This window comes from Sciurus vulgaris (genome assembly GCF_902686455.1).
Source record: "Sciurus vulgaris genome assembly, chromosome: 1".
Lineage (NCBI taxonomy): Eukaryota > Metazoa > Chordata > Mammalia > Rodentia > Sciuridae > Sciurus > Sciurus vulgaris.
This window is the reverse complement of record NC_136461.1, coordinates 28,154,805-28,181,063: the sequence shown is the minus strand read 5'-3', so window position 1 is coordinate 28,181,063 and position 26,259 is coordinate 28,154,805. Positions and strand designations below refer to the sequence as shown.

Below are 26,259 nucleotides of genomic sequence, written 5' to 3'. Positions count from 1 at the left end.
AAGATGAGCAAGCCTGTTAGGACATTAGTGCGGTGGGTGGTCATGAGGTAGGCAGCAGCAAGAAGCGGGAAGACAGAACTTGGTGATTGATTTGACGGAGTGAGGATGGAGAAGCGTTTAGGGGAAGGACAGAGAATGACATTGCTTAGATGATCCACCTACCTATCTAAGAGAGAGATGTGCAACTACAATACTCTTTCATTTATGTTAATATAAAGATTTTTCAGATTTAACATGTCAAACCCAATTTATTTATTTATTTATTGGGGGGGGGTCACTGGGGATTGATTTATAGGGGCACTCAACCACTGAGCCCCATCCCCAGCCCTATTTTCTATTTTATTTATTTAGAGACAGGGTCTCACTGAGTTGCTTAGTGCCTCACTTTTGCTGAGGCTGGCTTTGAGCTGGAGATCCTCCTGCCTCAACCTCTGAGCTGCTGGGATTACAGGTGTGCACCACTGTGTGCAGCAAACCCAATTTATTTTTAAATTGAGAAAGTAACATGCATATGATAAAAAAAAAAAAAAAAGACTTGATGCTGTACTTTGGGTGTATACATAGAAAATTTCCTTTCCTTACCAGATCCCCAAGTATAATTTGCATATCAGATCCTTCCCATACTATAGCCCAAGCATAATTAAAGTATAATTTACCTACTGTAAAAAAAAAAAAAAAAAAATTAAGTGGTGGGGATGGAACGCAGGGTTGCTCTACCACTGAGCTACATCTCCTGTCATTTTCAACTTTGAGACAAGGTCTTGCTAAGTTGTCTAGGCTGGCCTTGAACTTGAGATCCTCCTGCATCAGCCTCCTGAGTCTCTGGGATTACAAGTGTGCACCACCACACCCAGTTTAAGATTCGTCCATTTGAGGTGTTCAATTTAAATCTTAGCAAATTTAATAGAACTGCACAACTGTCACCACAATCCAATTTTAGAACGTTATCACCTCAAAAAGGTGTTGTTGGGTCCATTTGTAGTCACTTCCAATCTTAGCTGTAGTCACAGCGACCGCTCATCTACCCTCCGTCTCCGTGGATTCGCCTTTGTGTACATTTCATCTGTACATACACTGTTGTGATTTTTGTGTTTATCTTCTTTATGTGGAATGATATTTTCATGGTTCATCTTTGTAGCATTCCTTTATTGCTGAACAATATCCCATTGTATAATTATACCACATTATGTTTATCCATTCACCAGCTGGTGGACTCCGGTTGCATCATTTTTGTGGAGTAACTCTGTGAACAAATGAACATATGGATATATGTTTTCATTTCTCATCCTAGAATGGATTTTTAAAATCCATATTGGGGATTGAACCCAGGGGTGCTGTATCACTGAGCTACCTCCTCAGCCCTTTTTATTTCATATTTTGAGAGAAGGCTCCACTAAGTTGCTGAGGCTGGTCTTGAACCTGCAATCCTAAATCTCCCAGCTAGCTGGGGTTACAAGTGTTCGTCACTGAGCCATGCTTGACTTCATTTTAAAAGGCTCTATAGCATTCCACTGCTAGGATATGCCGTATTTTATTTAATGAGTCCCCTGCTAATAAGACTGTGAAGCTGTTTCCACATATGAATTTTGTTTAAAAAACGCCATCATTCCCATTTTGCTGACAAAAACACAGAGATCCAGAGAAGAGAAAGTTATCAGAGGTCACACTGAAAGCAAAGAGATTCAAGTTCCAGTTTCCCAACTCCCCATCCGAACTCTTGAATTACTCAGTCCCTGCCTGTCCAGCTGGTCCCAGCAAAGCACAGGAAACCCAGAGTCCGTTTACCCTCAGGCTCCTAGATTTTCCTATGCCCCGCTGGAGGCGCCTGCGAACCTCTGGGCATCACGCCTCCACATCACCGACCAGCAGGGGGCACTGCTGCCATCTCGGGAGCTGAATTTCCTCCTGGTGTTCATTTTTCGAGTCCCCGAAGCACTTCCGGAATTCGCGGAACTTTGGTGTAGCGGGATGCACAGCGCAGGGACGCAGGCGCGCGAAGCGGCAGAAGCTGCTTCCGGCCGTGTTGGTGGTGTGAATTGAGGTGTCGCGACGAAGGGAAGATGGAGACAATTTTGGAGCAGCAGCGGCGATACCATGAGGAGAAAGAACGGCTCATGGACGTCATGGCCAAAGAGATGCTCACTAAGAAGTCTACGGTGAGTGGGGCCTGGCCAGGGGCTCCATCAGAGGCCGGGCCCTGCTCCGCGTTTAACTCTGAGAGCTCCCTTGGCCCCGGGCCCTCCCCGCGCCCCGCCCCGCCTACCGCCGGGGCTGCCTCCCGGCTCCCGCCTGGTCACGTCCTCCTGGGGCCGAGCAGCCTGGAGGCCCCTCGGCTGCAGCCGCTAAGACCTGAGCGTGGACGCTCCGCCCCTCTCGGGCGGCCTTTCCTACCCCAGAACTCACTCTAACGGCGTCTGTGTCACTGTTTACCTTTCTTCAGCTCCGGGACCAGATCAATTCCGACCACCGCACCCGGGCTATGCAAGATGTGAGTGCCCGCTGCCCGCTTCTCCTGGGATCGGGATGAGCAGGGAAAGAGGGCGGGAGAGGTGGGGGGTCTCACCGTGAGCCCCGGCCAAAGGTAACCGGTTGGCCAATCGCGGGTTGTCTGCCTAGGCAGATGTCCATAGGGCTGCCGAACGTGTGCGTGCTGCGTCGTCCTTTCCTGATTTCTCTGAGTGGGGAACTCATTCATTCTTCGTCACTTGGAAAGATGCTCTTTCTAGCATGTCGTATCCCATGGATGTGCAAAGAGTTGTTATTAGGTGTGCATGAATCTGGTACAGAAGATATGATCTCTTCTGAAAAAAAGAGGAGTACTGTATATTTGTGCTTTCCTCCCAGGACACTGTTTTCAGAGTATTTTTGGCTTCTAAACTGCTTCTGCCTGGTAATAATGCAATTTCTTATTACTAATAACGGGCTGGGGCTGTAGCTCAGTGGCAGAGCCCTTGTTCTAGCATGTGTAAGGCACTGTGTTCAATCCTTAGCACCACATAAAAATAAACAAATATAAAATACAGGCATGCTGTCCATCTACAACTACAAAAAATTGTTTAAAAAACTAATAAGAAAACAGCATTGATAATTTTTAAAGCTAGTCGATGGTTAATGGAGGCTTGTACTACACTTTCTGCATTTACATGTATTTTCCGTTTAGAAAGTAGTGAAAGGCCTAACCCTATCTTCTAATTTTTAGGAGATAATTAGATTACAGGACTCCAGACCCTTGTATAAGTTCCCAAATCCAAAATACAAGGAATGCTTTTTGGAGAGGAGGAGATAGTTCATTTGGTAATAACTTTTACCAGATCTCATTTGGCATTTAAACCTGTCCTGAACCAATGGGGACTTTTTGTGGTCTTTATCCCATTTAGTAAATAATACATAAGTTTTAGTGCAGATTTGTGTATGTATGTGTCTGTGTGTGTGTATGTGTGTTGTGTGCACGCATGCTCTGCTAGGGCTTGAAGTGCAGAACTATTAATATGTGCACAGTTTCCACTAGGGATGTTTCATAATATATGTATGGTACTTTTTGCTGGACACAGTGGCACACACCTGTAATCCAAGCAACTCCGGAAGCTGAGGCAGGAGGATCCCAAGTTCAAGACCAGACTTGGCAATTTAGGGAGACCCTAAGTAACTTAGACTCAGAATAAAACACTTGGGCTGTAACTCAATGGTAAAGTGTCCCTGAATTCAATAGTTCTATCCCCAGTTTCTCTTTCTCACACACACACACAAATGTATATATACACTTTTTTTTTCTTTTTTTTTGTACAGTGTGCCCAAACCCAGGGCCTTAACCATGTTAGGCAAGCCTATTACCACATCCCCAGCCCAATATCTTCTATATTCTAAATTTGGAAACAAATCTAGTCCCAAAAGTTTTGGAGAAGTGATTGTCATCTGTACCATCCTGAGTTAATATACTTTGGCTCCAAAGGAAGCTATGTGGTGTTTTACTTATGTTTTTTTAATCATCTTGGACCACCATTTTATCTTTGAGGATCTTAGGTGGTTAAGTCAAAGTGAAATAAGTCTCTTATAGACAAAAGTTAGGCATCAGTCATGTATAAAGATTAGAGCTCTCTTCCACCCTTCAAATCACATCACTTAATTATATCTACCTGTTTTTATGTACAACTAGGAATCAAGCTGTCTCCTAGAGGTACTAGAAAGTACAGGAACTTTTTAAGACCATGTCCCATGAGGTTTTCCTAGGGTTTGACTAAAGCGCCCTTGTTAGTTGCTTAACTCTGTGGTTGTATAAATTATTTCATTCTGATGGGTTTGCATTTGCCTTTCAGAGGTATATGGAGGTCAGTGGGAACCTGAGGGATTTGTATGATGATAAAGATGGGTAAGTAATAGTCATAACTAGTCCAGGAGTTAATGCTTTTGCGGAGCTATGGTTAAAGGACTGATTTTGTGTGCTCTTTGGATTTTTCTTGAAATTGCAGATTACGAAAGGAGGAGCTTAATGCTATTTCAGGACCCAATGAGTTTGCTGAATTCTATAACAGACTCAAGCAAATAAAGGAATTCCATCGGAAGCACCCAAATGAGGTATGACCTGAGAAAGTATTTTCTCTGAACCTACCCAAAGAGCATACTAGTAAGAAAAGCTGTTAGGAAAATGGAAATGTGCTGCTCAAATGTCCCTTCAAGAACTTGACATTTAAATGCAAGGAGCTTAGTTAGATGACATCCTATTACAGTTTTTTGAGGATCCTCTCAATTTTTAAACCAATGCATACTCTTCCTCATAGGCCTCAGCCAGTGACAACATGGTGGGGACCCTAGGGCCTGCCTATATCTGTCCAGTATGAGGCTTCTTTGTTGAGTTATCTTTGCTACAGAGCTCCCCATTGGATTGGTCAAGATTTTGTCAAATCTGCATCATAGTCTAGTCTCTCCCTACCCAGTACTGCTTTCTCCTAATCTTTCACAAGGACTCTTCTGCCCCCAATAAATTGTTTGTGCTCCAAACTATCTTGAAATCTTCTACTTAGAAGATCCAGCTAATACAGAGATACTGTATTCACTTTCAGAGCTCATCCATACCTTTAAGATTCAACTCAGAGGCCAACTCTTTCATGAAATATCTTTCCTTCTGCCCCTTCCAAATTGATTCTTCTTTATGATCCTATCATATTTTGTGAGAATGAATGTCTGCTGACTTTTAAGATAATAGGGAGTAGGGATTATGATACAGTTGTCTGGAACCCATCTTACACTGCTGTCCTTGATTTCAGGAATAGTGGAGAAGAATGACAAAGATAACTTTGAACTTTCATGCCTATACAACTGGAAAGTTGTTTGTTCTCTTGATAGAAATAAGGAAGAAGGAGTAGACAATGGGTTTTTACATATGTAGATTTTTAGGTAGTGTTATATGTAATTAAAAGTGTCCTGTGAGCAGTTTGAACTAGGTGACTAGGGCTCATGTAAGAGATGAAAGCTTTGATTTAGATTGGAGGAATCATCACATGAACTTGATGGTTGAAGTTACTAATCACAGCATTCTGGGAGAAAGAATATAAAAGAAGACTGTCAGAGCTTCTCTGTGCCTGAGAGCACACTTACAATAAAATAGTTAACAGAAAAGATCTTGGGAGGACTTTCACCACAAAGATCACATCAGAAAGGCAGTTATGGTGTCAACTATTGTTGATTGGTTGCTGCCGGGTTTGCTGTTTCATTGAAGTAATGGGAGTGAAAGCTAGTCATAGGGGTAAAGGGTAGATAATGGGTCAGTAGAGTATGGAGTATGGAACGTGCATTTGAAAGACTGGCAGGAAATAGAAGAGGAAAAAACAGGGAAGTCAAAAGATAGGGAGATGTAAGTGCTTGAAGAAACAGATGGAAAAAGGACAGAGTATGATCTGTTAACCAGGGGAGAAGACATGAGTGCCATTCTGGTATGTTAACCTTATTTCAGCCATCATTGAAAGGTCAAGAGGAATAAATGTTAAATAAACGATTGAAGGATGGGGTTAGGGTTGTGGCTCCATGGTAGAGCACTTGCCTAGCACATGTGAGGCTCTGGGTTTGATCCTCAGCACCACATAAAAATAAATAAATAAAGTTTTAAAAAATGCTTTAAAAAATGAATGAAGATGCCCAAGATATATTAAGTGGAAAAAGCAAGTCTGCTTATGTAAAAAACAAAATTAAAATCTTTGTGTAGGAAGGAATGTGCTTATACAAATACATATATTTAAATATATAGAGCAGTGGTTTCAAATTTTGTGTGTGTGTGGTACTGGAGTTGAACCCAGGGCCTCTACATACGAGGCAGGCACCCCACACCAAACTCCATTCCTAACCCTTTGTATTTTATTTTGAGACAGGGTCCCAGGCTGACCTCAAACTTATTATCCTCCCTCCTTAGATTACAGGCATGCTCCACTGCACTTTAGCAGCACTTTAGCAGGTTTTACTCAAATAGTACAAAAAAAGAAAAGAAGCTGGGTGCAGTAGAACAGTCTATAATCCTAGCTACTCAGCAGGCCGAAGCAGGAGGATTGCAAGTTTAAGATCAGCCTCAGCAACTTAGCAAAACCCTATCCCAAAATAAAATATTAAAAGGGCTGGGGATGTAGCTTAATGATAGAGTGCTTGCCTAGCATGTATGAGGCCCTGGATTTAATCCCTAGTAAAGGGAAGGAGTGAGAAAGGTAGTGAGTTAGGTAAAGAACAGTTGTAGGCTCTGTATGAAAAATCAAGACCAACTGTCAGAAGTGCAACTTTCTAGCCTGGAGGTGTAGCTCGGTGAGAACACTTGCCTCGTGTGTAAAAGGCCTTGAGTTCAATCCCCAGCACCATTAAAAAAAAAGAAAAATAAGTCCAACTTTCTGTACTACTCTTTCCTATGGCATTATAACTTTTACTTTGAGAAACACACCTGAGCTTTTCTGTCTTTTCCCTCAGATCTGTGTGCCTATGTCAGTGGAATTTGAGGAGCTCCTGAAAGCTCGTGAGAATCCAAGCGAAGAGGCACAAAGTAAGTAAGGTTTAACGTTTTCCTTCATCACAAAAAGTACAAAAGTACAGGTTAATGACAGAGCTCAGATTTGCCCACAGGGCCTTAGAGAAATTGGTAGCCAGGTTTTCTTGCTCATTTTCCTTTTACTGGTTTCTGGGCTAGATTAACATTCTAAATGTGCCTTGTGCAAAATATTCATTTTGTGCTATCTAAACTCAAATTCAACAGCTTAGAAAGTTAAGGACTTTTCACTTTCTGAGCTTAGGGAAGACATTTGGGTGAAGGGCTGCCTCATGGAACTTGGGACAGGCAGTTCATTTGAAAAGGCAAGTCCAAGAGAGTGGTCTATGGGTGTATGAATTGTTGACATTCCTGATTCCTTCAGACCTGGTGGAGTTCACAGATGAAGAGGGATATGGGCGGTACCTTGATCTCCATGACTGTTACCTCAAGTACATTAACCTGAAGGCATCTGAGGTAAGACCCAGGAGAGGGGAGAGAAGTTCTGATTCTGGGGACTTAAGTCAGGAGATTGGGTTGAAACTACTAGACATGAAGCAATTACAGAGCTTCTTCCTTGGGTTGTGTAACTGTTGTATAAGTTAAAAGAGGTGATAAACTTTCTTGGAATGGAACAGTATTCAAAATGAAAATCAGGTTTCTACAGTGACTACAGTAAGCATATTTTATTAATATTAGTTTATTAATGCAACAAGCATGTTTTACTTTTGTAAAAATAATTTTTTTTAACCCATAAGTACTAAACAGATTCCTGTGTCAGGTGAACACAATGCTGAGTGCTCGTGGGAGATAAAACATGATTTTTACCAGTATTTGACAAATGTTTCTTTGATTACTGTTCATTGGCTTGATCTTTATTTTGTAAGAGTTATATGTCTGATATTCTTCTACGTGGGTTAGTGGAATTAACACTTGTAGGAATTGAACGTTAACAAAAAAAAACTAAAGTGAGCTAGTTCACTTTTGCTTACTTCATTAGCAAATGTTTGCTTCATTAGCAAACATTCAGTTTTCACTTGAGTTTGTTGTTGTTGTTGTTGTTGTTGTGCAGTGCTGGGAATCTAACCTAGGCCCTCAGCACATAGCAGCAATCACTCTAACCCTAAGCTTCACCCCTCAACCCCAAGAACACTCAATTTGATTTCACTTATTCGAGGTTATATTGTAATTTAGTATAATCACTTAACTGATTCTTTGGGTCTTTCCTCTTTTCAGAAGCTGGATTATATCACATACCTGTCCATCTTTGACCAGTTATTTGACATTCCTAAAGAAAGGAAGAATGCAGAGTATAAGAGGTAGGCAATAATAGCTTCCAGGACTCTGCTAGATTTGACTAGAGATAATATGATGGTTTAAGGGAAGTTCTGAATTTTGTTGCCTATAAGGCATACATGAATGACTTCCAGGTTTATTGGATAATGAAGGAAAGTGTTACAGATGATGTGGTTTTAAAGCATTTGAATATTCTGGCTTTGGAAAAGGGTGTATCTGTTGTCACATCTTTGATGTTATGCTAATACTGTTCTTGATTTTCTTCTAATTGTAGAAGGAAGTCTCCCATTCAGGGAACTCTGTTTTTGGAGTTTAATGGGAAAAAATAGACTTTCTCAGATTGTGGCTAAAGTAAGGTGCCTGGGTCTGACTTTTTTTTTTTTTTTTTTTTTTTTTTAGTTGTAAATGGACAGAATGCCTTTGTTTTATTTGTTTATTTTTATGTGGTGCTAAGAATCGAACCCAGTGCCTCACACATGCAAGGCAAAGTGTTCCGCCACTGAGCTACAACCCCAGCCAATAGGTCTGATTATCAAATGGAAATTTAGGTTTGTGTTAATAATGCCCCTGATTAGTGATTCTGTATCCCTAATTTCTTCTAATTTCCTTTTACCTAAAATCCTTTATGAATTAATTAAGACCTTGTACTGGTCATTATGTCATGAGAATGAAAGGAAGTAGGAAAGAACAGAATTAAAGTCGTGTTGGGAAAAGAGTAAATTTATAAGCTCACTTAAAAAACTAGGTCTGAGGTTGTAGCTCAGTGATAAAATGCTTGCCTTGCATGTGTGAGTAACTGGGGTCAATCCTCAGCACCACATAAAAATAAATTTAAAAAATAAAGGTATTGTGTCCATCTACAACTAAAAATATTTTTTCAAAATAATAACTGTGGGGGATCTGGGGATGTAGCTTGGTGGTAGAGCATTTGCCTAGCATGCAAGAGGCCATTGATTTAGTTCCTAGTACCACAAACAAACAAAAAAAAAGTATTGGGCCAGGTGTAGTAACAGGAAGGCCAAGGTAGGAGGATTGCAAGTTTGAGGCCAGCCTCAGCAACTTAGCAAGAAACCTTGCCTCAAAATAAATAAAAGGGTCAGGTGTGGTGGCACACGCCTATAATCCCAGTGACTTGGGAGGCTGGGGCAGGAGGATCTTCAGTTCAAAGCCAGCTTCAGCAAAATCAAGGTGCTAAGCAACTCAGTGAGATCCTGTTTCTAAATAAAATACAAAATAGGGCTGGGGATGTGTCTCAGTGGTTGAGTGCCCCTGAGTTCGGTCCCTACCACCCCACCCAACCCCCTGAAAAAAAAAAGTTAAATAAATAAATAAATAAATAAATAAAATGGACTGGGGATGTAGCTCAGTGGAAAAGCACTCCTAGGTTCAATCCCCAGTGTTCCCCCCAAAAAAAAAAATTTTTTTTTTTTTTTTTTAGTATTAGACTAGTAGTGTAACTCAGTGGTAGTGTACTTGTCTAGCATGTATGAGGTGCAGAGTTCAATCCCAGCACTGGGGGAAAAAAAAAGATTAAAAATGAGTATTATTTCAAAAACTATTAGGATTTTAAGTATAGTCTACAAGGCGTAGCAATATATCAAAGATAGAAACCTTGTTTGCTTTCTCTGTATTGCATGTTTCTCTATAGATACCTAGAGATGCTGCTTGAGTACCTTCAGGATTACACAGATAGAGTGAAACCCCTTCAAGATCAGAACGAACTTTTTGGGAAGATTCAGACTGAGTTTGAGAAGAAATGGGATAATGGTACCTTTCCTGGATGGCCGGTGAGCTTCCTTGGTGTTGGAGGTGTGAGTGGAGGATGAGCCAGGGTATTGAACTAATTATCATATTTTAATCTTGAGCCTCCACTTCAGGGCACTGGGTGCCAATCCCTCAGTATCAGCACTGGCCAAGGGGTGTTCCCTACCAAGTGTGCTAGATTTTCTTCATGTACTGTGCAGCAGAGTTTCTCAGGGACCATTTGCCTGGGCCCAGGATTTTCACCAGCCACATCACAACTGCTGTATGGTTCCTGCTAACCAAAAACACATCAGATTTTGTGGTAGTAATCTATATATTAACACTCCTGGGAATAAGCTTGAGTTTTTCTGGAACTTTGAGGGAAAGACTAGGTCATGTGCTTTTTTTGCCTTGTTCCTGTAGGAACTTGATGCTCAATAGATGTATATAAGAAGGAAGCCCGCTAGCACCTGGTAATTTTAATGGTCCCCTTGGCTTTGTCTTAATAAACATCATATTATTGTTCTTGCCAGAAAGAGACAAGCAGTGCCCTGACCCATGCTGGAGCCCATCTTGACCTCTCTGCATTCTCTTCCTGGGAGGTATGTTTTCTCAGCAGCAGTACTGGTCTTGCCTGTAAAGGGACCATTTACTCTTCTGTCTTCAATGCCATGGAACTATAGTAATATTAGACAACATTTTGTGGGAATGTGGAAGGTACAAAGGAAAAACTGAGTACTCTGAAAAGTCCAAAATGATTCTACTATGTTAAACTGTAGTTGTGGTGAGGGAATACAACCAGATTGGTTAAGTCTGAATATGACTACAGAATCAGTCCTGTGAAGAGTTTGAACTTTTTGCTAGGGAATTAGGTATGGAACTTGTGGTCCAGCCCTACCTTCAGGAACCCAGATCCATCAGCCTGGATTAGTCCTTTCCCAAAATGTATTCATGTAATATTGTAACTTATTTCTTTTGTACAGGAGTTGGCCTCCTTGGGTCTGGACAGATTGAAATCTGCACTCTTAGCTTTAGGCCTGAAATGTGGGGGGTAAGAGACTGTTATGTTTTGTTTTTTCCATCAGATCTGTCCTATTTGTCATATGCTTATGTGATCCTTTATGTCACTGATCTACTTTGTTTTGTCAACCCCCCCTTGCAAAAAATAAGCAAGACTGTGTAGTAAAGTCACCCTGAAATTCTCTGCCCTTTCCATCCTCTTAGGACCCTAGAAGAGCGAGCCCAGAGGCTATTCAGCACCAAAGGAAAGTCCCTAGAATCTCTTGACACCTCTCTGTTTGCCAAAAATCCAAAATCAAAGGGCACTAAGCGGTGAGTGGCAGGGGTGGCACCTTTTCTGTGATTTTCAAATTTTGTTCCCATGCAGAATTTTACCAAAGTGGAGAATTTTTGTTTGTTTTGTTGCTGGGAATTGAACCCAGGAGCACTTTATCACTAAACTACATCCCTAGTCCTTTTTCAGTTCTCTCAACAACCTTGAAAAGTCATTGTTATCCTGATTTTTTCAGATGAGAACTCAGAAAAATGGTAGCATGTGGTAATTGTGCCTTGCAATTATTAAGTAAAAGAGCCAGGGTTTTTGACCCAGGTCTGCCCACTTGCAGAGCTTGTTATTCTTTACCACATTTCCTTCATGGATGGTAATGATGGAGATTCAGATGGTCTTAATAGGTCTTTCACCTATGGTGAGTTCAAAAGGGAAGCCTGTGTTCATTCTAAGAAATAATCTCAGGACTTTTGAGTCCTAAGATGAACAGAGCATTAGTTTTTTCATAGCTATTTTCTTATATGCTTGTAATTTTTAATGCAAATATAAATGTTCCCAGACTTCAAGAACAAAGCTTTGGGTGAAAGAAAGAACTCTTGAGTGATATAGCATGTTTCTCATTCTTAGTGACACTGAGCGGAACAAGGACATTGCTTTCCTTGAAGCCCAGATTTATGAATATGTGGAGATTCTCGGGGTGAGTACTTTGCTGAGGGCTGTGAGTGGGAGTAAGAGAGACAGGTATGCAGGGAAGGATGTTTCCCCCAGGTCAAGAGGAAGGGACAGGTACTAAACTAGTTCAGTACAAAATAGGCTTCTCTTGGGGTCCTTGGACCTTCTCTAGTTCCCTAGTTTGTTGTTAGGTGATATTCCCACAGCGGCCCAATTCCTGAAAGACCAGGTAGAGAATAGACGTCCCTGTCAAGATAGTATCCAGAGTAGTGCAAACTCTGCCTGAACTTCAGCATATGTTGAGGGGTGGCCCAAGAAGCAGATCCTCAAAAGACAAGTAAGAGAAAAGCCACTCACTTCTTGGTATGAAGTATTATGGAAAGGCATTTCTTAGATGTCAAGAAGATTCTGGAAATTTGGTTAGGGTAGCTTGGTGTAGCACAAAGCTGGCTGTAAACATGCTTGAATGATCTCTCAAGTATTGAAAGATGACTGGATGGGGAAAAGTCCTGTCTCAAGAGAAAGGAGGGGAGAAACAAGAGGAACATCTCTTCCTTTCTGAGAAGAGAAGGTGGAAGGAAGCACAGTACTCATTCAGAGAAGATGCACAGTTTCCCAGAGTCCTCCAGAACACCAGCCTTCTGGTGTGTCTGCTGTGTGCAGTTCCCAGCTGCTCTTGGAACCTTTCCCTTTGCAGGCGTTCTCAGAACTGGCCCAGAGAATTTGTTTACATATCTTTGTCAGTTGCCATGGACATGTTCATTCTGCCCTTGTTTGAGGACCCTGCCATTTTGTAGCTGTGGAACTAGTCACCTGTTGGTTCTCTTATGATTGCTTTCAGTGACAAGCTAGCCAGATATTAAACCCTGGGAACACACATTCTCCATAGTGAATGAATATGGGCTGTGTTAGTATGATCAGCAGACTGAGTTTCCTGTCCTCTGAAGGTGGCTGGGCTGCATGGGCTGTTGACAGGGTACCCACTACTTTCTCCCTTCTCTGAGAGCATTTTGCTTTCCCTGCGAGGAGGTGGCACCTCTCTTTGAAATTCCAACAAGTTCTAACCCAGTGGTTTCCAGAAGTTACTCTCATACACCAATAAGATTTTTGCCATTACTTCTCCATTTATTGATGTCTGTTGATTTTCAGGCATTATGCTAAACTTGGGGGTACAGTAGTGAATGTTCTCATGGCCTCTTGCCCTTAAAACCTCACATTGTTGTCAAGGGAGACAAATACTTGCAGTGTAATGTGAACATGGCATAATACACTGAGATTCAGTTTTCTAAACAGAAAAAGAAAGTGTTTCAAGTTAGAGGCAACAGCAAGGACAAAGGTACAACATTATGGAAGGATATTGCATCGTCCTGAAATAAGAAGTCCATTGATCTGAAGTGTGCTTTGTGAGGGAAGGAGTGGCCAGAGAAAATTTTGGAGAGTTATGAAGGAAATTTGGACTTTGTCTAAACTGTTCTGTAAACTATAGAAAGCCACTAAAAGTTCTTTAAGGGCTAGGGGTGTAGCAGAGTGGTAGAGTGCTTGCCTGGCATATGTGAGGCTCTGGGTTCAGTCTGTGATACCACAAAAAGAAAGTAAAAGGGAAAAAAATCTTAAGCAGGAAAATGCACCATTGGATTTGGTTTTATGAACAGACAAATATGGCAGCAAAATGGAAACTAGTTTGGAATGGGGAGACTCAGAGTGACTTAGAAATTGGTCACCTTGATTAGGGCAATAACAACAAGAAGGAAAAGAAAGGACTGGTTCAGGAAATATTTCAGTAGGGCCTGATGAAAAGGAGTTCTGGTAAGAAGGCAGAACTTTGCCTTATTGTACAACAAAGAACCAAACCCTTGGAAGTGAGGAGTCAGCAGGGTTATAGGAAAATAGGAAATTTCCCTCTTTTTCTGTACCACCTTGTCCTGACTTTACTTTTTCACTTATGACCTTCCTTAGGAACAGCGACAGCTCACACATGAAAATGTACAGCGCAAGCAAGCCAGGACAGGAGAAGAGCGCGAAGAGGAGGAGGAAGAGCAGATTAGTGAGAGTGAAAGTGAAGATGAAGAGAATGAGATCATTTATAACCCCAAAAACCTGCCCCTGGGCTGGGATGGCAAAGTCAGTCCCACACTACCACTTTGTCCCCACTCCCCACCCTTGAAGCAGATGCAAACAGTAAATTAATGCTTTTTCTCATTTGGTTTCTTTTAGCCCATTCCCTACTGGCTGTATAAGCTTCATGGCCTAAATATCAACTACAACTGTGAGATTTGTGGAAACTACACCTACCGAGGGCCTAAGGCCTTCCAGCGGCACTTTGCTGTAAGGAATTCAGAGCCATATTTCCTGGGAATAAAGCAGAAACACAAGACCTTTAGAGAAGGACAGAAGCAACCTGCAAGGACCACTAGCGTCTAGAGCTGAAGGGAACAGAATCCGTGGCATTTGTCCCTTGGCACCAGTGCGGGCCTTTAGTACCTGAGATGGTTTCTGGAGGCATTCCACACTCAGCTATTGGACCTTATTTTGGTTTCCTCTTGCTGTTCTTGTGTTTCTCTTTCTTTCTGCTAGCATCTTAGATCATTTCTGACCCTAGGTTATTACTCTGCTCTCCATTTAAATGGGCCTTTGTTTCTTTTCAAAAAAAAAAAAAAAAAAGAAGAGAAAGAAACTAAGGTGCTGACATTTATCAAGCAGTTCTTGAGATAGGGCACTGTCTGGGTGGTACTCTAGAAAATGGACTCACCCTTGTTTCATTTCTGCCTTCAGTTCTTAGTATTTGAAAGGAAATTTTACCCATGCCAGACCAAGGATGGTGAATTTGTATGAACTCCCTTAGACTCATGCTGCTAATTGATCCTGGGGTCCTTTTTTCTTAGTCCCTTGCTCTGCATCTTTCTCAGTACCACCTCAAATTATTGGGTTAGGCATCCAGAATGAAGCACATGCTGTGTGCCATCTAGGAGCCAAAATTGTCATTATCTCAGTGTCTCTCCCTGCTCTCTTTCACATCCTTTCTACCTAATAAACTTTCTTCTCCTTTACTTAACAAAGATGATGCCAACCTGCCATCATATCCCTTATGCTGGTGGTAGACATTAGGACTGTCAGCTTCTCCACAGCATAATAGGCAGCAGGTTAGAGTTTTGTTTTTCTGTGGTCTTGACCCCGAGATTTTGTCTCTGAGACTATTGAATCTAGAATCTATGTTTGTTTGTTTATATTTTTCAGTTGTAGGCGGACCCAATGCCTTTATTTTTATGTGGTGCCGAGAATCGAACCCAGTGCCTCACAAGCACTGTGCTAGGCAAGCACTGTCCCACTGAGCCACAACCCCAGCCCCTAGAATCTAGGTTTTAAAAACCCAATATATTCTTTGGTGATAGACATTACATTAAGTATCTAATTGAACTGAATAATTGAGTTTTCACTCCAATTTAGTGATAGAAATCTAGTACAAAAAGTCATTGTTTCTATCAGAGGACATCATGACTGAACACATTGCTTTTTATGGTGAAAAACAAATATATCTTGTGCTTCTGAACCATCATGCTAGGTCTATGTAGCTGTAACATAATTGATATGTACTTGATTAATATTCACTTAAAATTATCATGAAAATACTTTCAAAAGTATAACTGTGTAAACATGTGATGATGAAATACTTTTTTTGAGCCAAAGTAGTTTGCATTTGAATATTGATTCTTTTTCAGAAATGATTTTGAATAAGTAAATTCTCTAAGCCCTGGTTTCTTCATTTGAAGAATAGAGATAATAATATCGACTCATGGAATTGTGATAATTAAATGGGATAATACAGGGAAATGATCTGGCACATTGCATGACTCAGTGCATAAGCATTTGAGGTATATTGTATTTCAAATTTATATAATTGCACTGGAATGAATATACAAAGACAATTTTATTATATTTTTCTAACAAAATTTGTTTTTAAAAATGTAAATAACCATTGCCTGAGTGTGTTGTATAAAACTGAATAATTATAGATGAATTTGATTAAAACCAAGTTCACCTGCAAAAAAAAAAAACCAATATAGCGCAGTGCTGCTTTGAAATATCACCATATTGTCAGTTATAACCAACTATTTACAAATATAAACCACAAAAAGAATGCTGTCTTTTTTGAAGTCTTTTTCAAAGGTCCAGGTTAGGGTTTTTGAACAGAGTTAGTGCTCTGCTTCAGCCATTCCATTTCATATTGTTCTTTTGCTTCTCTGTTCCAGGAGTGGCGTCATGCCCATGGCATGAGATGTCTGGGCATTCCAAACACTGCCCACTTCGCTAATGTGACACAGATTGAAGATGCTGTCTCCTGTAAGTATGCTTGTTGACTGCTCTCTAGACCAGACCAAATGACCCCTCCTCTTCTAACTCACTGTCCCAGCACCTGTTGTATCTAGGCCCAGGGGAAGTAGGCTATAGATCTATAAAAGCTAGAGCAGTCATATAATTACTGCCTTTTTTTTTTTTTTTTTTTTTTGCAGTGCTGGGGATTGAATTCAGGGCCTTAGTGCTTGCGAGGCGAGCACTCTACCAACTGAGCTATCTTCCCAGCCCAATTACTGCATTTTTGAAGGGAGTGAGTTAGCAGTACTAATCATTTCCTCCTTGAGAAGAGCCTGATGCTGAGTTGTAAAAAGGCTTTTGATTAACCTGAGTCTGTGAACTCCCCTGTATGCAAGATTTTGGGCAAATGATTGTATGTTTGTTTTTCTGAATTGGTTTTAATTTAAGAACCACTGATATAAAGGGAAAAAGGTAGAAATACTTCATGGTGAAAGTGAAGTGGAGTGCATGTCAGGAAATGTGCTGCCAAAGTGCCCAGGCGACCTCAGTCCAAGGCTTCCTACCTTCCTGGCAGTGAGAGTTTTTCTGCTATTAACATCATCCTGGCAGACTCTTTTTCTGGTTCATCTCTTTTCTGTCAAGTTTCACTTGAGGCTGATTAGACTGAGAAGAAAGGGACTTTACCACTCCACTGTCACCTTGCAGGTGCCCGCTGCCTGCAGCACTTAGCACTGCTCAGCTGCTTGCCCAGCCTGCTTCCTTGGCTCCCATCTCACTTGTCAGATGCTCCATGGCCACCCCAAATAGAAGTGACCTTCTGATGTGCTTCTTGATGCTGATTTAACCTGTGGATTCTGGGGGTTCTTTGCTGCCTTTTTTGTATGTAGTTAGCTTTGGGAATTCCTCTCCTGCTTTCATGTCTTTCCTTACTAATTTTACAGTCAGGATCAGAGTGTTTCGGGGTTGGGGTTGTGGCTCAGTGGTAGAGCACTTGCCTTGCATATATTGCATTGGGTTCAATCCTCAGCACCACATAAAAATAAATAAATAAAATAAAGGTATTATGTCTGTCTACAACTAAAAATTTTTTAAAAGTGAACCAACATATGAAGGAAGAAAGGAAATAATTTTTGTAAACAGTGTTTCCAGTGAGATTATAATGTATCTTATTGCCAGATTTCCCAGTTAGCTTCTTTACTTTCTCATTTTTGTCCTTTACTTTGTTGGGAGAAATTTAAATAGGATTAAAGTTTCATAGAATGAATCAACTCCACATTTTGAATGCTTTCTTTTTTTTAGATGTATTTTTTTTTAGCTCTGTAGCACTGATAAATTTTAGTTCATTTTTTATTTCTTATGTTCTATAATGTGCCTTAGCTGATTTATTTGTACCATGTAAGGTTTACAGTATGCCAGCTGCAAAAACAAAGGTGATACATTTTTACTTTCAAATTTGCATTTAATTTTTTATCTTAATACAAGTGTTAACCCTCCTAGCTCTCCCAATATGGCAGCTGAAGTATTTACTTAATAGCTGCACAGCCAACTTGGGATAGGAGAAACATGATTTCAGAGATGAACCTATCTTTTAGATGTTATTCCATATAATGTACTGAGATCATAATTGTGCTGAAGTGTTAAGAATCACACAAGAAAAGTACTGTATTAATCAGCAACAGACCACAGGTCATATGTAACGAAGACTTTTATGATAGTTTTGTCCAGCTTGATGGTGTGTGCTCCTGTTAAAAAAAAAAAAAAAAGTTAGATGTCGGGTATTTGATATTTTCACTTGAGAAGTTAACCATTTTCAAAACCTCAAAATCCATTCTTCATTTAGTCAACATTTCTCATGGGAATAAGCTTAGATCAAGCCCTTGTAAGCTAGGAATCATAACTAACTGAATATTCGAAAAAGTTAGGTCCTGTGTTGAATATGAACTACTAAGATCCATCTTACTTATTACTTATAGGAAAGAATGTCGAGTTTATAGTCTCATACGTGTACTTTTCTCTATTTTCTTTTGAGATATTGTCAAGTTTAGTGATCAAAACCACATTTATGACAAAATAGATTAGATTAGTGCTATATTCTTTTCTGTTGCTTAGAACTTGCTATCTTACACAGAGATTACTCCTTCATTCAAAGGGACTGCTCTGAGATCATAAGTTAATAACTCGAGTAATTTCTTATGACAAAGTAGAGAACCATGTGTTTCATTTCTGTTCTGAGTTTTATTATTTCCGTTTTCCTATTAGTGCTTTCTGTAATCTCGCTTATTCCTTTCTTCAATCTTTAATCAAGAACTTATTCTCTGTTTGTATTTTTTCTAATACAAGCATTTACTAGGTGTCCTTCTATAAGGACTTCATTGGAAATATCGGGTCTTGATGTGTTGTACTTAGAGCTTTATTTATTAAAGATGTTTTTTCTGAACTTATTTCTTTACTTGCTTGCTCTTTTCTTGGTACTGAGGATGGAACCCAGGGGTGCTGTGATTGAGCTGTATTTCCATACTTTTTAATTCATCTTGAAATATGGTCTCACTAAAAGTTGCGTTGGATGCCTCAGCCTCCAGGTTGCTGAGATTTACAGGCATGTGCCACTGTGGCTGACTTTTTTCTAGTTTTAAAAAGTAATTAAGCAGGAGTCAGGGGGAGTATAGAAGTTCAGTGGATTAGACAAAAGGAAATAAAGGGAAGGGAGGAGGAATAGGAATAGGATAGACAGTGGAATGAATCTGACATAACTTTCCTGTGTCATGTGAACACAACACAGTGAATCTCAACATCGCATACATCCACAAAACTGGGATCCTAATTAGAATAAGACATACTCCATGTTTATGTAAATATGTTATAATAAACTTCACTGTCATGTATAACTAAAGAACAAATAAAAATTGGAAGAAAAAATAATTAAGCGGGCTGCAGTGGTGCACACCTAACTATAATCCCAGGGTCTCGGGAAAATGACGCAGGGGGATTGCAAGTTCAAAGCCAGCCTCAGCAATTTAAAAAGGACCTAAGCAACTTAGCAAGACCCTGTCTCTAAATGAAATATAAAAAGGGTTGGGGATGTGGCTTAGTGTTAAAGCACCCCTGGATACTATCTCCAGTACCGGGGGAGAAAATGTAATTAAGGCTGAATAAGGTAGCACACACCTGTAATCCTAGCTACTCGGGAGACTGAGTCAGGAGAATATCAAGTTTGAGCCCAGACTGGGCAACTTGACAAGACCCTGTCTAAAAAAAAAAAAAAAAAGGACTGGGACGGGCCTGTAGCTTAGTATAGCACACCCTGGGTTTCATCCCCAGTACCACACCAACAAAAAAGAAAAAAAGAAAGAATTATTTTAAAGAGTACTTTAATTCTATGTGAACACTTTGAACTCTTATTTATATTGATCTGTCTTCAGGGTATGGATTTTTTGTTTTTGTTTTGTTTTGTGGTGCTAGGGATGGAACCCAAGTCCCTTGTGCCTGCTAAGCAAGCACTGTACCACTGAGCTACATCCTGAGTCCAGGATATACTATGTTTTTGTGTCCAAGTATGGAATCAGTGATTTGCTGAAAGATCTGTGTTCACCTGAAAAGAAGTACTTCTCTCCACATGTGGATTAGTTTGCTCTTTCTGTAGTGTTCAAGTCTTCAGTTTTATACTTCATAATCTATTCATATTTAATTCTGATAGGTTCATGTGATACTTAAATTTGGTCTCTTGTATTTCTGCCAGTTTTGCATATAATTTATTGTGTTGTTGAAGCCACATACACTCAATATTGTATTGTAACTATCAATCACTCTCATTGTCTTTCATTGCCTTCACTCAGTCACCTTGTTCCTTAGATTCTCTTACACTCAGACCTTTCCCCAACCATCAAAAGTTTTGTAGCACCAGGCGGTAGTGGCACATGCCTGTAATCCCAGCTACTTGGAATGCTGAGGAGGAAGATGGTAAGTTGAAGGCCAGCCAGGCAACTTGGCAAGACCATGTCTCTAAAAACTAATTAATTAATACAGTTTGACAGCAAGTATTGGCTGTTTTTAACCCAATCATCAATACTCTTGATAGAGGTTTTTATACTTTTTATTCTAAGTGTATTAATTGCTCTATTTGAATTTTTTCTTTCCTGGAAAGAAATATCTTGGCTTTTGTTAGGTTTGTTTGTACTTCTTATTCACATAGATTACAAAGTAGACCTGAAACTATTCATTTTGCACAATATTTTAATATATATTATTTGGTTGAATTATGCATACAAGGTGAATATATCTTGGTCATCTGAAGCACTGTAAATTCTATACTTTTTTTTATTTCCATAATGATTCAGTAAATTTTATTTTGTCTTTTTCTTTTTTTGGGGGGGGGGTACCAGGTATTGAACCTAGGGGTGCTCAACCACCAAGTCCCCATCCCTTTTTTATGTTTTATTAGAGACAGATTCTCACTGTTACTTAGGGCCTCACTAAGTTGCTGAGGCTGGGTTTAAGCTCACAGTCCTCCTGTCTCAGCCTCTGGAGTTGCTAGGATTATAGGTGTGTACCACTTTTATTTTGTGTGTGCCCAGCTTTTATTTTGTCTTTAATCAATATTGTTATCTTGATCATAAAAAAATTGTTTTTCTGCTTTTAATTTCCCATTGACTATTAACCCTAGGATTTGGTTGATGTTTTCTGTTAGGTTCTTTGTGTTTTGATGTGTTCTGCTTCAGAGTTGAAGTTGGCACAAAATCACATTTCTGATAGTTTCATGTGGTTAAGAATGCAGGACTTTTTGAAAAGCTACCTAATGCATAAGCTTTTTAATGCTGTAACATATAGCTGAAATTAAATGCCACTTTTTCAGAGGTGTTAATGGACAGCCTGGTCAAATTCAAAGCTTTTTGTTGTATAAAACTTTATATATGGAACTATTCCATCAATAGGCAAAGTATAACCAAAACCTATCTAGATGGATAGTATGTAATTTCTGCACAGGTCTCTGTTCAGTAAATACATCACTGTATACCGGTCAGGAATCTTGCTCCAATAAAGGAACATAAAGATTTTAAAAAAAAAAAAAAAAAAGAAAAAGAATGCAGGACTGAGGTTGTGGTCAGCAGTAGAGCACTTGCCTGATACATGTGAGGCACTAGGTTTGGTCTTCACCATATAAAAATAAATAAATAAAATAAAGATATTCTGTCCATCTACAACTAAAAAAAAAAAAAAAGAATGCAGACTCTAGAGAAGCGGTCTGGTGGGGTTCATCACTCCATCACTTACTAGCTGTGAGACCCTGAGCAAGTTACTTCTCTTAGTTCCTCAATTTCCTCATCTCTTAAGAGGAGGGTGATAATATCATATCTACTTCATAAAGTTGCCTCAAAGTTTAAATGAGGTTGTAGTACAGGTAAATGTTACAACCACACCATAGCATAGTATGTATCTGGTGGTTAAATGTAAGCTGTCATCCTCATCTACATTTCTAGGCCCTTCTTCAGAGTTTGAGGAGTACGATCCAAAGTCACTCATATTTTTATTAAGTTTAATGTTAATATTACTAATTACCACTTATCAAGTGCCTGCTGTGTGGCAGGTAAATAAGAGATACTGTATACTTAGTCTTAAGAACAACCAGTGGGGCTGGGGAGATAGCTCAGCTGGTAGAGTGCTTGCTTTGCAAACACAAGGCCCTGAGTTCGATCCCCAGCACGGCCAAAAAAAAGAACAACCAGTGAAGTAGTGGGTCACCCACATTTTCAAAAAAATCTAAAGTCCAGAGAAGTTAGGTAACTTTTCCAAGGTCCAATGGCTTGTACATGGAACAAGCCAGGCATGAAACCCCTGATTGTTCTCAAACAGTCTTTCTCCTTCCTCCATACTGTACTGGTTTCTTTAGTTGTTTTTTTCACCGTGCTTGTGCATGCCTGGCAAGTGCTCTAAACCACATTCCCTTTTATTTATTATGGTAGCCATAGGTTGTTTACATGTTTTTAATGAAATCCATGGATATAATCTAAAAAAGTAATTTCTTTACTAAAATCATGATATTCATATCTATGGCTTTTTTAATAATATCCCCCAAAAACAGGAAATGCAGTTATTTTGCTTGATTTATTCTTAGTGAACCCATGCTGGCACCCAGTGATGATCACATTTTTCTAATAACTTCCAGATTTTTGTGAAGAGTTACATATCCACTACTGCTCTACACTTTTCCACCATCATTTTTGTTTTGGCACCAAGCCACATCCCTAGCCTGTTGTTTAGAGACAGTCTCGCTAAGTTGCTGAGGCTGGTTTTTGAACTCGAATTTGCGATCCTCCTGCCTCAGCCTTCCAAGCTGCTGGGATTACAGGCATGCACCACTGTGCCCAGTCAAGGACGTAATCTGTTCTTGAATTGTCAGAATTTTTATTTTAATGTCTCTGTTTTCTGTTGAATCATTTTACCTTTCAGACTCTGGCTACCATATTTTCGCCTTTTTTCTGTTTTCTTTTCGCTCTTTTTTTATTAGTATGTTATAGTTGTATATAATGGTGGAATTCATTGTTACATATTTGTATATATACACCATATAGCAATATAATTTGGCCCATGTATTTCTCCTCTTTTTCTCTGAATTTGAAATATATGTACCAGACTTTAAGTAAACATATTTGACAATATCTAATATTTTTTTCCTTCTCCAAACTTTAAGGTAGATTGGTTTCTCCTGTAATTCCCAGAGGTTGTTCCACTTAACTTTTTTCTTCAAGAGTGTCATTTCTCTATTCTAAGAGATCTTTTGTTATATTTGATCTACCTTTTCTTCCACAGCAAAGCAATATTAGGTAAATTTTGCATTAAAAGCTTTGTCTGTAGGTAATTCAGAACCAAAATTCCAGTTTGGAGCAGGTAAAGGTCTCAAAGGCAGAGGAGAGGGAGGAGGATCTTGCTGGGGATGGGGAGCGTTGTGGCACTGTCTACCCAGTAGAATGACCAGTAATTCCTAATTGCTGCTTATTTCTCATTTTGCAGTATGGGCCAAGCTGAAACTACAGAAGGCTTCAGAAAGATGGCAGCCTGACACTGAGGTAGGTGCTCATGTGGACTGCTTTGGGGACAGCATCAGGTGGCAGAGGTCCCTCACCATGTAGAAGGGAAGTGAATGGTGGTCCTTGGTTTACTTCAGTAGCAAGTATAACAGACAATGTCTGTTAATTGACTCCTGAGGTATGACCCCCAACTTAGTTGTAATGTCTTTTACACTTTAAATCTATAGACAGATTGTGTTTTCCCATTGAAATCTTGAAGTGGCAAGCAGGTGTACTCCGTCTCTCATCCTGCTGTGGGAATTCATAAACTAAGGAATCCATGTCGTAATTAGATCTCCTTTGAAAAACACATTCCACAAGAGATGAACCTCTCACAGGGGTAGGGAGGTGTCCTTTTGGTCTCCATGTCATCATCCAAGCAACGGGTTTCAGGGATGGGAAATGACATGTATGTGAAGTACGGTGGTGACTGACCCCAGGTTTTGCAGGAACTAACCATAGCCTCCCTTACTTTAAGGTCACAGGTTTTCAGTGTTTCTTTTTTAATTCGGAGGCAGGGGGCAGGGACAAACCTTTCTAGCTGTAATTTAGAACTCCAATATATGAAGCAGATTGTTCTGGAAGTGGGGAAACTTGGCCTTTTTGGCCTCCTTGTCATCCTCTGCTGTAGTTCCTGGGGCTCTTGGGAACCATTTGAAAAATGTTTTCCTAGTCATCCTTTCTCAACCAGAGTTTCTTATTTTAAACACAGAAAGTGATTTGAATGAACTCTTAACTCAGATACCCTACAGATGTGCTATGCCTGGTACCATTCTCAATATCTAGAAGAGAATTTAATTCTCTTATGGAACCCCTGTTGAGAAAGATTGTCTTAGGTGAATGCCAGACTCAGAGTACTAGGGTATAGTTGGGTGCTTTGGGCATGCTTGTATTCCCACCAACTCAGGAGGCTGAGGCAGGAGGATCACAAGTCCAAGGCCAGCCTGGGCAACTTAGTGAGACTCTGTCTCTAAATTTTAAAAGGGCTGGGAATGCTGCTCAGTGGTAGAGCATCCAGGGATTCAATACCTAGTACAAAGGGGGGGGGGGGGGAGTAAACAGGATATCCCATGGAATTGGGTTAGGTGAGCTCAGGTGCCCAGAGATTGTTCCCAGATGTTTCTTTTGGGAAGTTTAGCTAACAAAGTGTACCCCTTCCTTTTTAGGAAGAGTATGAAGACTCCAGTGGGAATGTTGTAAATAAGAAGACGTATGAGGATCTGAAAAGACAAGGATTGCTCTAGAGTGCAGGATGTAGCTCAGCCTTTGGGCTTGCCCAGGCTGCCCTAAGGTCTTCTTTTTCTATTTCTCTCAACCAAATGCTCTTAAAGACTGCTACATAGTCTTATGGTCTGGCATGCATCTTGTAGAAACAAGGCATGCTGACAGATTACAGGGTTGAGATGTATTTTATCTTTGTTTTATATTAAAAAAAGATCCTGTGGGAAAATAAAACTAATCCCTTATTCTGAATGTGTCCTTTTCTAAAACCCAAGATTGCGCTAATGCAATTCTTTAGTTATTAATACTTTCCTTTGTCTTTCTCACCAACTTTAGTAAGCAGCCAAGGTTTAATGAGCACCTGTTAATGCCAGATATGTGAGATGATTCTGACCTAACCTCTTTCCCCATCCCCACCTCTTTTCTGTCACTTCCCCAAAGGAGCATCACCCAAGGGTGAACCCTGCCCTTTGTTGAACCAGTCATCAGTGCTCATACTCAGGAAGGATGGGAAGGGTGGGCCAGGGATGCTCTTAAGAACTAAGTGTGGGACTTGGAATTTAACTCAATGGTAGAGCACTTGCCTGCTGTGTGCAAGGCCCTGGGTTCCATCCCCACCACTATTGGGGGAAAAAAAATACTATGCATGGCCCCAAGCCTTGCCTTTTTTATTTAAATCAGGTTCAAAATAAGAGTCTTTGGTGATCCTGTCCACCTATTTCTTCTAGACGATCCCTGTTTGACTGCAAGAAGTGGCTAGTGTTCTTACGTTCTCCAAGCCCAGACCTTCAAGATCTTGGGTAGAGTTGAGCAGCAGCCCCAGGGTCTGAATCTGGTATCAAATGGAAAGAACTGGGAAAAACCAGGGAATCACTGGTCTGCCCATAACCACAATTCTCCAAAAGCCAGGGCCTGCTGCAAAACAGGATTCCCAGCAGCCCCTTCACCCCTCAGCACTTAGACCTTCTGTTTTTCATGTGTCTTTTAGAAATCCCAACTCCATGAATGGCCATCTTTCTCCCACCTACCTCTTGCTGTAGTCATCCATGGTAGTAAAGGTTTCATCCCACGACTCAGTAGCACTTCACCCTGGACTGGTGTTTTCCTTCATGGTTCAGTGCATCTCTTGGGCAACCCCTCACATGTTGGTTTGTGCTTTGGCTCCTCCAGTTGCTTAAAGCCCCAGGGGACAATCTCTCCAGGGCCTGAACTTCTGAAGCAGAGTGAGTAGATAATCGGACCTAATTGAGCTGACTACAACTGATTACTGAAAACCAGCCCAGTATGCAAGGAGATGTTGTCACTGGGGCAGAGTTAAAGCCTTGGAAATGGAGCTGTAGGGAGAAGACATGGCTTCAGCCTTCTGTTGGAACAGTAACTGCATCGATGTTCCTGGAAGTGTACCTGCTGCTTTCTAGTTATCACATTCCCCAGAGCCCCCTCGTTAGGAGTGGGTACCTGGAACCCCAGGGTTAATGGGATGCCCTTTACAGTGTGGAGGAGAGGGGAGATGAAGTCCGAGGGGTCCTGCCATTGCCCTGTCCAGGTAACTGCAGTCATCCTGTGTACTGTGTGTCAGAACAGCCCTGGAAGGAACCTGGGCTTATCTGTTGCCACAAAGGCTTCTCCTGTTCATTATTTCATTCATGCATTTGGGTTTTTGCTGCCTTGTG

General features: G+C 40.5%; 1 protein-coding gene and 1 long non-coding RNA gene across 2 annotated transcripts; one reads left to right on the top strand and one right to left on the bottom strand.

The window, feature by feature from the left end:
• Positions 1 to 682: 682 nt before the first annotated feature.
• On the bottom strand, positions 683 to 1,905 carry LOC306645863. Its single transcript, XR_013759747.1, has 2 exons — positions 1,786 to 1,905; positions 683 to 1,243 (listed from the first exon to the last, which is right to left on the bottom strand). It is a non-coding gene; the product is annotated as an uncharacterized lncRNA (long non-coding RNA).
• A 70-nt stretch (positions 1,906 to 1,975) lies between these two features.
• SF3A3 (splicing factor 3a subunit 3) lies at positions 1,976 to 24,838 on the top strand. The gene is made up of 17 exons (XM_079113409.1): positions 1,976 to 2,156; positions 2,441 to 2,488; positions 4,314 to 4,366; positions 4,467 to 4,572; positions 6,940 to 7,012; positions 7,380 to 7,471; positions 8,231 to 8,313; positions 9,939 to 10,077; positions 10,567 to 10,635; positions 11,017 to 11,084; positions 11,258 to 11,365; positions 11,949 to 12,018; positions 13,950 to 14,114; positions 14,208 to 14,318; positions 16,241 to 16,331; positions 23,310 to 23,365; positions 24,532 to 24,838. Exons 1-17 carry the CDS (start codon positions 2,061 to 2,063, stop codon positions 24,607 to 24,609), a joined length of 1,506 nt encoding a protein of 501 aa, XP_078969535.1. The 5' UTR covers positions 1,976 to 2,060; the 3' UTR covers positions 24,610 to 24,838.
• Positions 24,839 to 26,259: the final 1,421 nt, after the last annotated feature.

Coding starts and splice junctions, on each gene's coding strand:
- SF3A3 (XM_079113409.1), top strand. CDS start 2,061: ATGGAGACAATTTTGGAGCAGCAGCGGCGATACCATGAGGAGAAAGAA. Junction 10,078..10,566: donor GTACCTTTCCTGGATGGCCG/GTGAGCTTCCTT, acceptor TGTTCTTGCCAG/AAAGAGACAAGCAGTGCCCT. Junction 11,085..11,257: donor TTAGGCCTGAAATGTGGGGG/GTAAGAGACTGT, acceptor CCATCCTCTTAG/GACCCTAGAAGAGCGAGCCC.